General features: G+C 39.8%; 1 protein-coding gene across 1 annotated transcript in view; it reads left to right on the top strand.

The window, feature by feature from the left end:
- ZFYVE9 (zinc finger FYVE-type containing 9) overlaps positions 1-17,133 on the top strand; it is a 155,696-nt gene that overhangs the window by 35,216 nt on the left and 103,347 nt on the right. The window contains exons 4-5 of the mRNA XM_044674808.1: positions 3,996-4,101; positions 10,810-12,908. Coding sequence (XP_044530743.1) covers positions 4,032-4,101; positions 10,810-12,908 — 2,169 coding nt within the window. The 5' untranslated portion in view covers positions 3,996-4,031. The remainder of the gene's footprint in view (positions 1-3,995; positions 4,102-10,809; positions 12,909-17,133) is intronic.

Raw genomic sequence — 17,133 nt, 5'->3', positions numbered from 1 at the left:
TCAAGTTTCTCTTGGTGTCCCCTACTATTCACCCCCCTCTTTCCCACCCCCCATATCATCTTATACCATTTAGTATTCCACCCTCTCCCTCTGAATTATTCTTCTGATTACTATAATAGTGAATACTATAATAGTGAATAGAGTTCACTACAGAGAATTATACATAGCATTTCTCCACATAGGAATACAGATAATTAGATCTTATTGAGGCCCTTAAAAAGGCAAATTCAAAAATTATGAGTTTTCTTTCTTTCCCCTCTGTTTCTTATTTACCTTTTCATGCTTCTCTTGATTTTTGTGGTTGGATATCAAACTTTCCATTTAGTCCTGTTTTTTTCCATGCAAATACTTGGAAATCTTCAATTTTGTTGAATGCCCATACTTTCCCCTGGAAGTATATAGTCAATTTTGATGGGTAGTTGATATGTGGTTGTAGGCCCAGCTCTCTTGCCTTTCTGAATATCATATTCCAAGGCTTGCGGTCTTTTAGCGTGGAGGCTGCCAGATCCTGTGTAATCCTGATTGGTGCTCCTTGATATTTGAATTGTCTCTTTCTGGCTTCTTGTAAGATTTTTTTCTTTTAATTGAAAGCTCTTGAATTTGGCTATTATATTCCTGGGCATTGTCTTTTCTGGGTCTAGTGTAGAGGGTGATCTATGGATCCTTTCAATGTCTATATTGCCCTCTTGTTGTAGAACTTCAGGGCAATTTTGCTGAATAATTTCTTTTAGTATGGAGTCCAAATTTCTATTACTTTCTGCTTTTTCAGGGAGACCAATGATTCTCAAATTGTCTCTTCTAGACCAGTTTTCATGGTCTGTCACTTTCTCATTGAGATATTTCATGTTTCCTTCTATTTTTTCAGTCTTTTGACTTTGTTTTATTTGTTCTTGCTGTCTTGAGAGATCATTAGCATCTAATTGCTCAATTCTAGCCTTTAGGGACTGGTTTTCCTTTTCAATCTGGTCATTTCTGGTGTTCAATTTGCTTATCAGTTCATTTGATTTCTGAGCCTCACTTTCCAATTGCAAAATTCTGCCTTTTAAACTGTTATTTTCTTGCCTGATTTCCTTTTGAGCTATTTCCCATTTCTTTAGCCAAATCTTTTACAACTTTCTCGTCATCTCAGATTTGAACTCTTCAAGAGCTTGTGACCAGTTTTCATTATTTTGGGAGGGTCTGGATGTGATTGCTTGTTTGTTCTCCTCTTCTGTTTGCTTGGTTGTCTGGATTTTCTCTGTGTAAAAGTTGTAAAGTGTTAAAGATTTCTTCTTCTTCTCGTTAATCTTTCTCTTCTGGGCTTCCTGATTCTGGGTTGCCATTGTTAGTCCAGCCCCTTCTCCGCTTTATCCTCGCGCTCAGGGTCTGTCTGCGCTCTTTAGGCTCCTGAGGTCTCAGGTCTGGTTGTTCTCAAGGTCAAGCCCCCTGGTTGGCCCCCTTGCTTGATCCTCTGCCGGAGGTTCCTTTACGAGTCTCAGGGCGCTGCTTCCACAGTCGTATACCCGTCTGCACTGGTTCCCCACTCAGGGTTTCAGAGCCTTCGCTCGCGCCTGTGTCCACCTCTGCCCGCGCCTGTGCTCTGTGTCCGTGCTCAAAGTCCATGTGCGTTCTTTAGCCTTTTGGGGTCCTAAGTCTTGCTGTTCTCAGAAACAGGCCGTGGAGCTGCCAATGACTCAATAGGTGCCCCAAACTTGCTCTATTTCTTTTGAGCTGGCTTTGGCGTTGTAGGTGGTATGTGTGTGTGTGGGGTTGCTCAGCCAGAGATTTAGTGAGAGCTGTTTTACCCCTTTATAGCATGGAAATGCCCCAATTCCACATACCTTCCGCGATGCTCCCTGTTGTGTGGTCCCTCCGTTCATCTGGATTTGTTTTTATGTCCCCTTGAGGAGTCCTTTATGTTTCAGTTAGGAGAGGTTAAGTGCTGCTTTTTACTCTGCCGCCATCTTAACCCAGAAACTCCTCCCACCATAGTTTGATGGACTCTTTAAATTATCTTGGACTGAAAAATTATTTCACTTACATCCTTTTATGGATTCTGCTGCTCTATAATTCATTTAAGGTGTTATATTAAAGTTGCTTTAAAGGGGGCAGCTGGGTAGCTCAGTAGAGTGAGAGTCGGGCCTAGAGACGAGAGGTCCTGGGTTCAAACCCGGCCTCAGCCACTTCCCAGCTGTGTGACCCTGGGCAAGTCACTTGACCCCCATTGCCCACCCTTACCACTCTTCCACCTATGAGACAATGCACCGAAGTACAAGGGTTTAAAAAAAAAAAGAGAGAGAAAGTTGCTTTAAGGATAATTTGGTAGGGATAAGGCAGTTGGTATACCTTCTCTGCCATCTTGGCTCTGTTCCCTCCTTTACATTCTTATACCATACCTTGTTTAGCCATTCTTTAGTGATGGACATCTTTTTTGTTTCCAGTTCTTTGATAATTCAAAAAGAACTGCTATAACTATTTTGGTGTAATTTGAGCCTTTAAAAAAAACATTACCTCCTTGTGGCATGTGCCTAACAATGTGATCTCTGTGTCAATAGTTATGGACATTTTAATCACTTGTAGCTATGTGATAATCAGTAAATGACTTCATCTCTCAGGCAGATCCCTTAAAATTACAAGTTATATATTCAATGTTGATTTCCATCAGTATTTTGCTACTCAGGGTTCCCCATGCTGGTTTAATCACAAACCTAGACCAAAAAGAAAAATAAATTCAAATTATATGGTTAATGTTTTAGCTTTTGATTTGAACTTTATAGGCTGAAAATACATTATATTTAATATCACCACTTTTCATTTTGTTGAGATTAAGGCTGTCTATTTTTTGATGAGTAAGAGTTCAATTACTTTTTATAGACATTAATATTAAACACAAATTATATGCCAAATACTATGCTTTGGAGAGAGGAACAGGGAGATGGAAAAGGAAAAGGGAGAAGGAGGGTGGAGAAGAGAGAAAAGATGAATCTGAATTGGTGACTTTATTGATTTGGAAAAAATCCCAGTTATGGAAATTCTATTAATGCAAGTTGGTAACTTCTCTGCATTTTATAGTTTAGTTTCTGGATATTGCCTCCACCCAGCTAACTTTTAATACACAATGAATACAATAGAAAGGAACAAAACCAAAATTTTGTCACTTTGGAGTGGAGGATAATTATCCCAGGCCCTTTTAAACCTATCCACATTTTATGTTCTTTTTGTCCACATGGTTTCATAAAACCTTTGGAAGTTTTCCGTGTGTGTGTGTGTGTGTGTGTGTGTGTGTAAATAACTATAGCATGAAACAGAGCTTGGTTAAGTATCCAAGAGTTGTACAGAGTGCACTGGGACCTTATCAGAGAGATCTCCTGCAGGGTTTATAATGCAGAATACGTTTTTGGACATGGCTAATGTGAGAATTTGTTTTACTTGGCTATGAATATTTGTTATTAGAATTTTCTTTTTTCTTTTAATTGTTCCATGGAGTGAGAAGGAGGAGAGTAGGAGGAAAAGAGAATAAATGCCTATTAATCAGAAAAAATAATCTAAAATTAAAAACCTAGGGGGAGAAATGGTTATCATCTACTGGAGGCATCAGGCAAGACTTGGTGAAGGAGATAATATTTTAGTTGGTCTTCAAAAGTAGTGAAAGGGTCTCTTCCTTTATAGGATGGGCATACTATGTTTTGGGAATAGTGCAGGTTAAAAATAGAGAGGTGGCTGAGAACAGCATTGTGTCCAGTGTGGCAAGCTTTTCTAACACCTGGGTGAAGATCATGGCATGGCGAATTTTGGTGTGATCATTTGGAAATAATTGCAATTGATCTAGATAGTGTGTTTTGAATTTGTCCCCATTTTATAAATTGTATTTATAAACATAATTTGCAAAATTTATAAACATACACATTATAAAAAATAGATTATGAACACATTACTCCTATATAATTTGGGCTTTCATATAGTATTTTAATGATGCCAAGTTCAATACAAATTCTTGATTCTGCTTTACATTTTAGGTTTAAAAAAGTCACTTGAGTGGTGTTTCCTGACCAATGGAGAACTATTTCCAAGCAGAGGCATACAACCTGGATAAGGTTTTAGATGAATTTGAACAGAATGAAGGTGAGCACTTCCCTTGGCATCTTTGCATATTTATAGCACAAAGATGATGGTAGAGTATTCAATCTTTAGAAAGCCAGGGAGCAGTGAAGCAGAAACTCTTGCTAGCATTTCCCAAACTTGCACAAATCAGCTTTTCTTTAGTTGCTTTTTTAAAACATGAGCTTTGTATGAGAGCTTCCTACAACATGTGTGCATTATTCTTGTATTGGCAACACATCATTGGATCTTGATTCTTCAGCAACAGGAGAATCGTTTGGAAACCAAAATTTGTTTGCTAAAACTGTTTATTACAAAAGGAATTTGGCCTCTGGTTAGTTGTAATAACTAATCATGGGATTAGAGAATAGATGATGAAACACACATCCCTCCTCTTGGTAGAGAAGTGGAGGTTAATGGGTATAGGATATTATATTCATTGTCAAGTGAGGCCCCTGGGTTAGTTGGTTTTACTTAACTTTTTTTTTTTCATTGTGAAAAAGGGAGGGTTCCATTTTGGAGGCAGGGAGTAGAAGCAAAATATATTGGGAAATGAGAGTGTCATTAAAACAATCAACACTAAAATAAAAACATTTGAGATAGTATAGACTCACAGCACTCACTCTCCGAGTCTGCAAAACTGATGGTATACTTCCTTTGGTCACTTTAGTAAATCTCAGAATTATTTGAAAGGATAACTTAAGAATGATACTCCAAAGCTTCTCTGTGTTATTTTCCATTTTTCTAGCAATGATACACTAGGAGCAGAATATAGCAAGTCAGCAAGAGAAATGCTCTTGAATTTCAAACAAACCATGTAGGTTTAGAACTGGACATGACAAAGAAATATAATTAATTAGCAGTGACTCCAGGAGTGTGGACACATCTTCAACTATTTTCAAGTATCACCATATGGGGGAGAAAAAATTGTTCTTACCTCCCTCATAGTGATTAGTTTGATCTCGAAGACACCCTCAGTGTCAGGGTATGCTTTTTGGGCATGCCCATCCAGTTAGGGGCAGGGGAGTTGGTCAGCAGTTAGTATTGGTGGTAGGAGGGAAAATTTGTAGAGCATCCTTGAGCCAATAGGGAGCCAGTGAAGGAACTAGAGGAGGGCACTGACCTAGTCCAACTTGTGATTTAATAAGATGATTTTGGCAGCTGGGTGGATACTTTGGAAAAAAGAAACTCAAAGCCAGTACATGAATTAGAACTGTAGCAAGAAGCCAGATAAGAGGTGATGAATCCCTGAGCTAGGGCATTTCCTGTGGGTAGAGAGAAGAGAACGAATTATAGGAATACTGTGGTTGAGAAATTAGAAAGAAGTGGCAACTGATTGGATGTGGAGGTGAGGGAGGCAGAAAGAGTCAGAGAGAGTCCTGTATAACTCAGAGGATTTGAACAGTGGTGGACTTGTCCTGAAATAGAGTCTAAAGTCAATAAGTAGCCTGGAAGAATGAACAAACCAAAAGAAGAATCCTACCATTAGAATTATGGGGATAGGGATGCTGGAACTACAAACCTAGAAGAAAAGGAAGTGAAGGAGGAAGAGAGGAAGGGAGAGAGAGAAGAAATAAGGGAGGAAAGAAATATATTTGTTAGTTATTTACTATGTTCCAAGCCCTCTTCTAAACACTGAGGATACACATCCCAGTAGACATTCTCTACCCTCAAAGAGCTTATATCCTAATGAGAGGAAAACAATATACAAAAGGTTTCCAGAAGAGGGGAGGAGAGATGGAAAGTACCTATCATGGAGTTATAATTTTGAATTTTAGAAAGTCAGGAAGAGAGGACCTGGATGGTACTTAAGATAGGCCAGCCCGGGCTCCTTCACAAAATGTAGGCTCCAGGAGGAAAACACCAGTGGGAGGAGGAGAACAGGACCTGTGGAGAAATATTTTAATGTGAGCAAGCAATGAATAATAAAGAGTCTGTTGCTGAGCAAGGAGACTCCAGGAGTTGAGATAAGTTCCAGGATTAGATAGCAGGAAAAGCCAAATTTTGAAGTCCAGAAAGTCAGGAACTGGACCAGGAGGGGACACTCCAAAGTATCTATAAGCAAAATTTCAGAGAAAAACATATCTTGGGCACAAATATAACTAGAACTCCTAGAAAAGCTGAATTGAATCAAAAGTTTAAAAACATTTTTGAAATGTTTTAAAAACTGAAATGAGAGTGCTAGAGGGGAAAATTGAGGTGAGGGGAAAGCGAGAGTAGTGGAAGAAAGAATTGTAAAGGGCAAACTTTACACAAGAGGTACAAAATCTTGTCCAAGTAACAAACTCTCTGAAATTTAGTATGGATCAAATAGAAGCTAATGACTCCATAAGACAAGAATTATTAAAATAGTCAAAAGACTGAAAAAATTTTGGAGAAAATATATAGTTTCTTAGCAAAAACAACAGACCTGGAAAATAGATCAAGGAGGGAAAAAATATAAGAATTATTGGACTACCTAAAAGCTATATAACATATTTCAAGAAATCTTAAAAGAAAATCATCTAGATCTTTCATAAGAAGAGATTAAAGTAAAAAAAAAAGAATCTACCAGTCACCTCTTTAAAGAAATTACAAAATAAAAATTTCCAGGACAATTATAGGCCATGTAAGTCCTTGAAGGTTTTTCAGAAATGGTCCTGCTCATCATTCTTATAACACGATAATATTCCATGACAGTCATATGTTACAACTTGTTCAGGCATTCTACAATTGATTAGCATCCTTTCAAACTCCAAATCTTTGCCACCACAAAAAGAGATGCTAGAAATATTTTTGCACATATAGATACTTTTCCTTTTTCTTTGATCTCTTTGAACTATGGACATAGTATTGGTAATTCTGTATCGGAAGTTATGCACAGTTTAATAGCTCTTTGGGTATAGTTCTAAATTACTCTCTAGTGCTAGGTCCAACTAACAACTCCACCAATAATGCATTAGTGTTCTAATTTTCCTACATCCCTTCCAACATTTGACATTTTCCTTTTCTGTCTTATTGGCCAATCTGATAGATATGAGGTGGTACCTTAGAGCTATTTTAATTTGCATTTCTCTATTCAAAAGTGATTTAGAGCATTTTTTCCATATGATTATAAAGGGCTTTTATTTCTTCATTTGAAAGCCATCTGTTCATATCTTTCCTTCCCCCCACTCCTCCAGCCTTCCAGCCCTCCCACAGAGACATTCTATTTCCCAACCCTGTGCATTTTTACTGATTGTACCCCAAATATTTAGTAAGTACTTGGTCTTTGCCAGGCACTCTGTTGAGCACTAGGAATTCAAAAGAAAGGCTCAATCTAATGGGGGAAGACAACCCAGATAAATTTACTAAGTACTCTGAACTTGCAATCTCATGATGGGGGAAGGTAATATGTGAGGAACTATTTAGAAATAAGCTACATACAGTATAAATGGAACATAATCAATAGAGAGAAGAATGAAAAGGTTTGCTATAGAAGTTGGGATTTTAGCTGGGATTTAAAAAGAAACCAAGGCAGTCACCATTCAGAGATGAGGAAGGAGAGCACTTCAGGCTGTGAAATAACCAGTGAAAATGCCTGGAATTAAGAGATGGCATGTATTTTTTGAAGAACATCAAGGAAGCCAGTGTCACTAGCTCACAGAGTTAGGGAAGAGTATTGCTTTGGTATAACCAAGAGTGGAAAGAGAGTGGCAGATTATGAAGGATCTGTTCCTCAAATAGAGGATTTTAGAACTGATCCTCTCTTTACTAAGGAGCTCCTGGAGGTGATTGAATAGAAGCAGGGACATAGTCAGATCTACACTTAACAGGAAGATCAGCTTGAAAGCTGAATGGAAGGTGGATTGGACTGGGGAGACATTTGTGATAGGGAGACCCACTTGTAGGCTATTGCACTAGTCTAGGAGTAAGGTGATAAGTACCTGCACTATGGTAGCTATAATTTCAGGTGAGAAAAAGAGGTATATTAGAAAGATGCTGCAAAGATGAAATCAACAAGTCTTTGCAATGGCTTAGCTATTGGGTGATGGGGAAGGCAAAAGAGAATGAGGAAAAGGTGATGACAACTAGGTTGTGAGCTTGGGAGACTTGGAGGAGAATCATACCTTTTGGAGGATTTGGAGAAGGGAAGAGTTTGAGCTCAGTTTTGGACATGGTGAGTTTAAGATATATATAGGACATCCTCTTGGAGTTAATAGGCAATTGGATATTGAAGATTAGAGTTCAGCAGAGAGGCTTGGACTGGCTAAGTAAATTTGGGAATCATCACTAAAGAAAGGATAATAGAATCCATTGACTAATAAAATCAGTGAATGAAACAATATAGAAGGAGAAGAGAAGAGGGTCCAAGTCAGACCCTTGGGGGACACCTATAGTTCATGGGGGTGACCTGGATAAGGATCTGGCAAAGGAGACTAAGAAGGAGCAGTCAGATGGGTAAGAAAGCAAAATTTGATAACAACCATGAGAGAGGAAAATATCAAGAAGTGGTTGATCAGCAATTCTGGTGAAATAATGAAGTCAGAAGAAAGATTGTAGAAGGAGAGTTCAGAAGAGAGTAGGAGAAGATGTAGCCAGCCTTCTCAAGGAGTTTAGCCTCAGAAGTCATGGCAGATATGGGGTTGGATGGATTAAGTCAGAACTTTTTCTAGATGAGAAGAATATGGGCATGCTTTGTGGCCTTAGGGAAGGAGACAGTAGAGAAAGAGAGACTGAAGATAATGAGACAGAAGGGCAATCTGTTGGAGAGGACAGAATAGAATAGGATCACTGGTGTGTTTAAAGGGTCAGTTAGCCTTTGCAAGGAGAAGGTATAGTAACCGAAATTGTGTGATTGTGATATTGGTTATTATCTTCACTAGAGATGTTTTATTTCACTGTCTAAATTGTAAACTCTTTCCTAGTGTAATGTATAAGAGCACATTGATATTGAAGCCTCCAAATAAATAATATGAATCAAAGGTTTAGAATGCTGATTATAATCATTGACTAATTAGCTAGCAGTAGTAAGGATAGAAAGAAAATACTGCAGTTTCTGATGAGCTAATTTGTTTAAGTATGCGTAACAAAATTACAACCTAAGAGATTATTATAGATAATCTAAGTGGTTTAAAATCATGGCACTTCCTCTAAAAAACTTGGTGCTATAGTGGCTGGAGCAATGAACTTGAAATCAGAAAGAAATGAGTTCAAATTCTGCCTTACACTCCGACCCCAAAGCAGTTACTTAAACCACAATTTCTTCAACTGTAAATGAGAACAACATTAGCTTTGCTCCAGTCAGTTGGTGAACATTTATTTAATGCCTGTTTTATGCCAGGCCCTGGGGATACAAAGAAAGCCAAAAGCCAATCCCTGAGCTAGAAGAGCTGACAGTTTAGTAGTAGAGAGAACATGATGAAGACTGCAGACAATCTGTGTCCTGGATAAACAGGAAATAATCAGCAGAAAGAAAGCACTGGAACTAAGAGAGACTGGGAAACTTCATAGGGGGTTGTGGAGGAATCAAATAATTACCCAAAGTCTTTTGTAAATCTTAAAGTGCTAATATAAATGTTAGCTATTATTTTGAGGATGTATTACTTTTTTTTTTAAACCCTTAACTTCTCTGTATTGGCTCATAGGTGGAAGAGTGGTAAGGGTGGGCAATGGGGGTCAAGTGACTTGCCCAGGGTCACACAGCTGGGAAGTGTCTGAGGCTGGATTTGAGCCTAGGACCTTCCATCTCTAGGCCTGACTCTCAATCTACTGAGCTACCCAGCTGCCTTGTATTACTTTTTTAAAAAAGAGAATATCTTCCCTTATAAGAATATACTTCCTAGCTATCATTTGCCATATAGTTATTAAATTCATTACATTTGTGGTAGTTCTTTAGAGGTAGAAATGACATTATAGGCCTTCTAATCCAACCCTTCATTTTATAAATTAGGAAATGGAGACTCAGCAGTACCACTGAGTCACATAGGTCTTACTGTCTTGCTACTCTTAAGCTTTGAGAAATATCTTTAGAAATATTTCATTTGCCTGTATTTTATAGATTGGGACATTGTGCCTCAAGGAAGAGGAGTGAGAAAGATGTAGAGTGGAAAAATGGTGATTTTTAGTCAGGAGAGACTTGAGTTTGACTCTTTCTTCCCATATTTATTCCAAGTCACTTCACCCTTAGTGTCCCCATCTAGAAAAAATGTATAGTGATATTTTAGTCCCTATTCACTAGGTTGTTGTGAATAGATAGTAAGCTAATATTTACCAACTTCTTTGTAGTCTTAAAGCTCTAAATAGTGGGCCACTATGATTATTGCCCAGGTAAATTGCCCAAACTATTTACAGAACTAGACCAAGTCTCCAAGCTCCTCCAGTTTTTTCTTAGCATCATGCTGCCCCTGTGTAATGGAGATTCACTAGTCAATAACTGTCTAGAACATATTGGGATTTGCTAGAATTCAGATCCTATAAATCATAACATTTTAAACTGGAACTTTGCAACCAAGTTATTAAATGATTTCTTGATATTTGCAGTGCTCTAGGATAGCAAATAAGACCCCAGGGCCAAATTGAGCTAAGAATGTTGTGGGCTCTAGGATTTTTTTTTAACAATTTTCCCTGTTTGGTTAAGATTTAGAGCATATGAGCTTAGGGAAGAAGCTTAAATGTATTTTCTCATCTTTTGCCAAGAATTAGCAAGCATTTTTGTCTTAATAGCTTTATTTTTCACCAACTTACTCATTCTTTAAACCACTTATTTTTCAGATGAGACAGTTTCTCCAGCATTATTGGATAAGAAGTGGAATCAACTTCTAGACCCTCATCTGCTGTCATTTAGCCCAGCTCTGACCAGTGTGAATGAAACAACACTTCCAAGTGAGTCACTGCGGACACAGAAAACCTTCTCTCGATCTCATCCAGCTCTCCTTCCATCTGTAGAAGGAGGGGACCACCGTCCTAATGGGAGAGAGAGTGCTGTAACCCCGGAGACCTCCACCATGTGCATTGACGATCAGGCAACTGCAGAAGAGCAGCTAATTCAGAGCAACAGTACCTGGGATGATCCGTGTAGTTCTGGGGAGGTAGGAGAGGAGAAGCTCCGCAATAGAGACAATCTGTCTGAAGAGAAAAACATTCTTGTTGTAGCCGTCATGCATAATTGTGACAAAAGGACACTACCAAATGCTGACTTACTGGATTGTAACAACTACAATAGCCATTCTCTAATGGATACTATTAGCTTTACACTGGATACTGAAAATGGACAAAATGATCCCTTTAGTGTTACTGTAAATGGGGCTGAGGAAAAAGACACAAACACAGAGAAACCCGGGCTACAGCCGAACCAGCGACATACCAAGGATGATCCTGTTGGCCATCTATGTAATATTTCACCAGAGAAGCAGTCTAATCCCTGTTCCCCCTCTCATTTAAAAGATGATATTAATTCAAGCAGAGACCCTCCCATTTTGGGAACTGCAAATGGAGGGACTGGGGCAATGACCTCATCACAGAGAACAAGTCCTGTTGCTGATGAACAGGAGAGTTGTTTGCCAACTGAGGCTTCTGCTGGGAAAACCAGCTCTCCCAGGACAGATTCAGAGACTACAAATTGCTTTACTCACTTGAGCGAGAGGCTTTCGATGGACGAGGAGTCTCCAGATGAGAGAACAGCTGGGGAACCCTTCCAGTGTGGGCTCCCTCTGTTCTCTGACCCTGACCAACTGAATGTGTCTGAAAGCAATGATTGCTGTGAGCAGGTTTCATGTGGGCTTGCCCCAAATGACGCCAAAGGAGAAGAAAGTGAAGGTTGTGAACTTGGACAGACTCTGGATGCAACAGAATCACTTGGTACAGTGGGATGCTTTTCAGCCTCCGAGGAGGCAACTCATTGGGAATTGACTCAGCTGAATGAAAAAAGTAACAGCCCGACAAGTGGACAGAGTGAAAGGCTTCTGCCAAGGAGCCCACCCAAGGAGGCTTGTGATGGTGGGGAAAATGGGGAGGCAATGGCAGAGGCGGGTGTCCGTCTGAAAGGAACTTGTATAGAGGAGCTTGAGGGCTATGGTTTCCCTGCTGTTCTGGATGTGCCAGCAGCAAATTCTCTGTCTAATGGTTGTGATTCCTATGGAATGCTGAACCCAGTTATTGCTTGTATTCCAAAGACTTTACCCTCCAAGGAAGATTCAGTCACAGAGGAGAAGGAGATTGAGGAAAGTAAATCAGAATGCTATGTGAATGTTTATGAGCAGAGAGGAAATGAGGCCTCAGAGGGGAATGGGCTTGTCTTAAGCAGCACTAGTGACCAAATGAAAAAAAACTATGTTCGTAATCTCTGTAGTCAGGTCCCATCTGTTCCGGGGCAATTGTCCCCTCAAGTAGTAGCTAACGTGCCGCCTATCAGTGTTCCCTTTGGTGGTGCCAGGCCGAAGCAACCAGCCATTCTCAAGCTGCAGATTCCAAAGCCATTGTCAGAACATTTACAAAATGATCACCCTCCTCACAGCGGCCCTAATGCTAAAAACAAAAATGATATATTTGGGAAAGCAAAGTTAGGGGAGAACTCAACAGTAGCTCTGTTCCCTAATGAGACACTTCATTCCTCTATTGCTGATGCAAATGGTGACCTTGGAGAAGATTACGAGGCTGTGGTCTCTAGTAGTCCGTGCCTTGCAGTAGCCTCAGATAGTCCTGATAATGACCTCAGAGCTGGTCAGTTTGGCGTTCCTACCAGAAAGCCATTTACCACGCTGGGTGAAGTGGCTCCTGTGTGGGTCCCGGATTCTCAGGCTCCAAACTGCATGAAATGCGAAGCCAGGTTTACCTTCACCAAGAGGAGGCATCATTGCAGAGCATGTGGGAAGGTAAGGTTCACTTGGAATGTCAGACATTAGCCTAGCTCAAATTTTGTTTTTATTTTTCTAAGGGGAAGAGGTGAACTTATTAGTTATTGTTATGGCAACCAAGGAGTTCCAAGAAGTCCGTCAGGAAATGAGTTAATCACAAGCATTTATTAAGCTTACCTTCTTATTACCTGCTTTGTGCCAGGCAACAAAGCACAGTGCATCATAATCACAAATATATATGAACCTCGTCTCTGTTGCTGGGATTTAAACATATTCAGTTGCATAAGTAACAAGAATTGAGGAAGTGTTAATTCTGTGGTTTTTATATAGCTACATGCTTGGTTAAATGATCCATTTAAAAATAAGGAATCTGGTCATTCTTACTGCGTTTCTCTCTCTCTCTCTTTTTAATTATAAAAGAACACCGACTTGGAAATTTTTTTGACTGGTTTGATTTAAATTTCAAAATTCATGTAGAGCTGAAAGTTATACTTGTCTGAGTTCAGTTTTTCTTTTTTATTTCTCTTACAAGTAATTTGCTGAAATACTTGTCTATATTGTGCATTTCTACACACATCACTTCATACTTTGACCTTCTTTACCTTAATACAAAGATTAGTCTGGCAAGACAACAAAATGCAGTGTCCCAAAGTTTTATTTCTGCTGAAAACAGTGACCTCTTTCTAGACTTATTTTTTTTTCTTTTAAGGCCAGTGAACCAGAAGGAACACTGAGTGGTATTTGTGTATCTGATTTAATTTCTAAATTCACTTCAACAGAGACCTGAATCGTCAAGTAGAGAACTATACCCAGCATTGGAGTAAAAAGATGCTGCTCGAACTCAAACCCTAGCCTCTGCCCTGGTATAGTTTTTTTGAGTATTGTAGAACAATATAGTAGCACATACACAAGTCAGCCTAGTGCAGAATAATAGGATGAAGACAAGTATTAGTCTAAGGGAAGAAAATTTACTAGGATCATCTTCCTGAAGGAAATGGCATTCAGGGGCTGGCAATTTCATTGGTAGTTGAGTACAAGAGGCATTTGAAAGACCAGGAATAAATGTTAGTAAAAAGCATTGAGACAAGAAAACTGAGGACATGTCGAGGAGGCCACCCATTGACTAGAGTTAAGTCAAGAAGGAGGTCTGAAAATTGTGGTGTGCCTTGAACTTGGACCAAGAAATTTGCTTTTTACTTCATGAGCCATGGTTGTTTGTTCTTTGTGTTCTGAAAGGACCAATGCTGCGGGGATGGGGGGATGCCTTGACTTGTGTGTGTACAGAGTCCTTGAAGCCCAGTGACAAGACAGAGATCAGGCTGACTGGTGGTGGCCTAGGATGCAAGGGATGGCCTGGGCTTCTTCAGTATCTGACCAAGCTCTAAGCACTCCATAGCACCTGCTTTAGCTGCCTTCATGGCCACTGGCACAAACTGTTCTCATCTACCCATCCCACTAGGGGAAGTCTCACCGATGGGTTTGTGTCCCGATGTTTATTCTCAATCTGACTTAGCCCATCTGCCAAGATGATTTTCCCAGGGTGTGTATTCTGGGCATACTCTAGCTTTTTGGAGCCAGAAGTGAGGGTTGAGGGCCAGGGGGACACCAAAGGCGGATGAGCAGCCCTGAAAAGAGCTCAGTAAGCCCTCCTACTGGAGCTGCTACTCCTTCCTGAACATTCATACATCCTGATGGGCCAATAGGAAGTAATCAAAAGGATTCAGTAGAGGAATGAAGTGATCATATTTATGCACTAAGATTTGTCTGTGGTCTAGACCTATAGATGAAGATATCATGATGTTGTGTGGAGCACCCTGGACTCTTCTCCAAGGGATAGAATGCAAAGGGAAAAAAAAACTGAAGAAGCTATGCAATTCATAAATTAGGTGATCTACCTTGCAATTATTGAGCAAATAAAATTGAGCATACCTACTCTGCAAGACTCAGCTAGCTAGGGGGCAGCGGGTTGGCTCACTGAATTGAGAGTCAGGCCCAGAGACTTGGCTTCAAATCTGGCCTCAGACACTTCCCAGCTGTGTGACCCTGGGCAAGTCACTTGATCCCCATTACCTAGCCCTTACCACTCTTTTGCCTGATCCTGAGACGGAAGGTAAGGGTTTAAAAAAAAAGACTGAGTTAGCTAGCTTTCCAATTCTGTATTTGAAAATGCACCAGGCCATTCCCTCCAACATTATTGAGTACTTGTTACACACTGACACACATTCATTCTCTCTCTCTCTCTCTCTCTCCCTCTCCCTCCCTTTCCTCCACCCTTCCCCCAACTTGGCATGGGGGTTGCATGAAAATAAATTGGAGGGGGCAGCTAGGTAGCTCAGTAGATTCAGAACCTGGCCTAGAAATGGGAGTTCCTGGATTCATACCTGGCCTCAAACACTTCCTAGTGGTGTGACCCCGGGCAAGTCACTTAACCTCCTTTACTTGGCCTTTATCACTCTTCTATTTTGGAACCAGTACACAGTATTAATTCTAAGAAGGCAAGGGTTTAAAAAAAGAAAAGAAAAAGTAAATTGGATGGGGAGCATGCATTTAAACAGGTAAGTATATACCTTAGCATATGTTTCCTATGATGGCTATATGGTTCCCTCCCTAATTTGGAGCTTGAAGCATCCCTACATGGTAGTCCACGTGGGGAGATCAGTATCAGTTTGATCCTTTGAGAAGAGTCTTGGGCATAGTCTGTATTTTTCTGGAACTCTCTGCTTCCAGTTTGGAGACTTATTCCAAGTTGGAGGTAATCGCCCCACCCTACTCCTTATTTCTCGCTTAAAAATTTTTTTTAATTTAATAACAAATTTCTACATAAGTTTTCCAAAGTTATATGATCCATATTCTCTCCCTCCTTTCTGCCCTTCCCCCTCCCAGAGCTGGCAAGCAATTTAATCTAGGTTGTACTTGATTTATCACACAAAACATTTTTATATTATTCATTTTTATAAGTGAATAATATAAAACCAAACCCCCAACATATACCCAAATAAGTCCCTCAGAATTGTCCTGGAAGCAGAGTTGGGGTGGTAGAGTGAGAAGAAACATTTTTACTTCACCCAGCACACCTCTTTTATAACAACCTACAAAATGTCCAGTTTAAATTCTGATTGAAAAAGTCAAGTTAAAATCACAGCAAGTCATTTTTCTAGCCCAGAGCAGCTTAGGAAGACAAAGATCTATGGATATTGGGATGGGGACTATCCAGGATCACAATGTGATGACAGTGGTGGTGAAGAACATTCTAGCAATCAGAAACAGAAAGGAAGCTGAGACAGAGTGTGAGAACAGGAAACATTGGGGTATTTAGAAATCTCAGAGGATCCTAGAGCTACTGCCAGGTGCAGAACTGGTGTAGTCTGGCAGCTCTATCACCCATTCCTCAGGTCTGGTTTACATATTCAGGGCAGAGACGAACTGTTGTATGCAGGGACCATAGCTTATTACTGATCAGAGAACAAGTTCTGGAAATGTAGTTATGTGGCTCTGAGCCAGGAGCAGATGGATGACTCAGGGTTAACACAGCACAGCATATAAGTCTGCAGTGGAATAATTGGGACAGGAGGCCCAGACCAAAAAGAGGAATTCAAGCTCTCTGAAACTGCAGAACCTATCAGTGACTGAGCCCATCAGCAGTATACTGGTACTGAGGTACACACAAGCCAACAGACCCAAACCGGGAGCTTGTCCTCTTCCCAGATCACTCCACTTTGGAAACACCAAAAGAAAAGTAGAAAAGAAAAGAAAAAAAAACAACAAAAAAAGAAAGTAGCAGAAAGATATTAAAGAACAGAAATGTAGACCAGAAATTTCCTTTCCTGTTCCCTGACTCTTTAATATGAGCAGAGCCCAGCACTAACATAAAGTCCAAAGAGAAGTAGACTGAAAAAATGAGGAAACAAAAAGAGTTTCTACCATTGAGAGCTACTGTGGTGACAGGGAAGCTCAAGACTCAAACACAGAAGACAATAACTTGAAAATCTCTATAAGGAAAATTGAAGGAAATCCTTCAAGAAAAATGGAGATTGAACATAAGCACAACAGGAATTTCTAGAAGTTAGAGATTTTAAAAAGAAGATATTTTGAAAACCAGATAAGAGTAGTTGAGGAAAAATGGGAAAAAGAAATGAGGGCTATGGTGAAAAAATTATGAGAAGAGAATGAAAATCTTGGTTTAAAAAAAGGTACAAAACTTAGGAAAATGACTTTTTGAAAATTAGAATTGGCCAAATGGAAA

The sequence above is a fragment of the Gracilinanus agilis genome, chromosome 4, assembly GCF_016433145.1.
Source record: "Gracilinanus agilis isolate LMUSP501 chromosome 4, AgileGrace, whole genome shotgun sequence".
In the NCBI taxonomy this organism is placed as follows: Eukaryota; Metazoa; Chordata; class Mammalia; order Didelphimorphia; family Didelphidae; genus Gracilinanus; species Gracilinanus agilis.
This window is presented reverse-complemented; position numbering and strand designations above follow the sequence as displayed.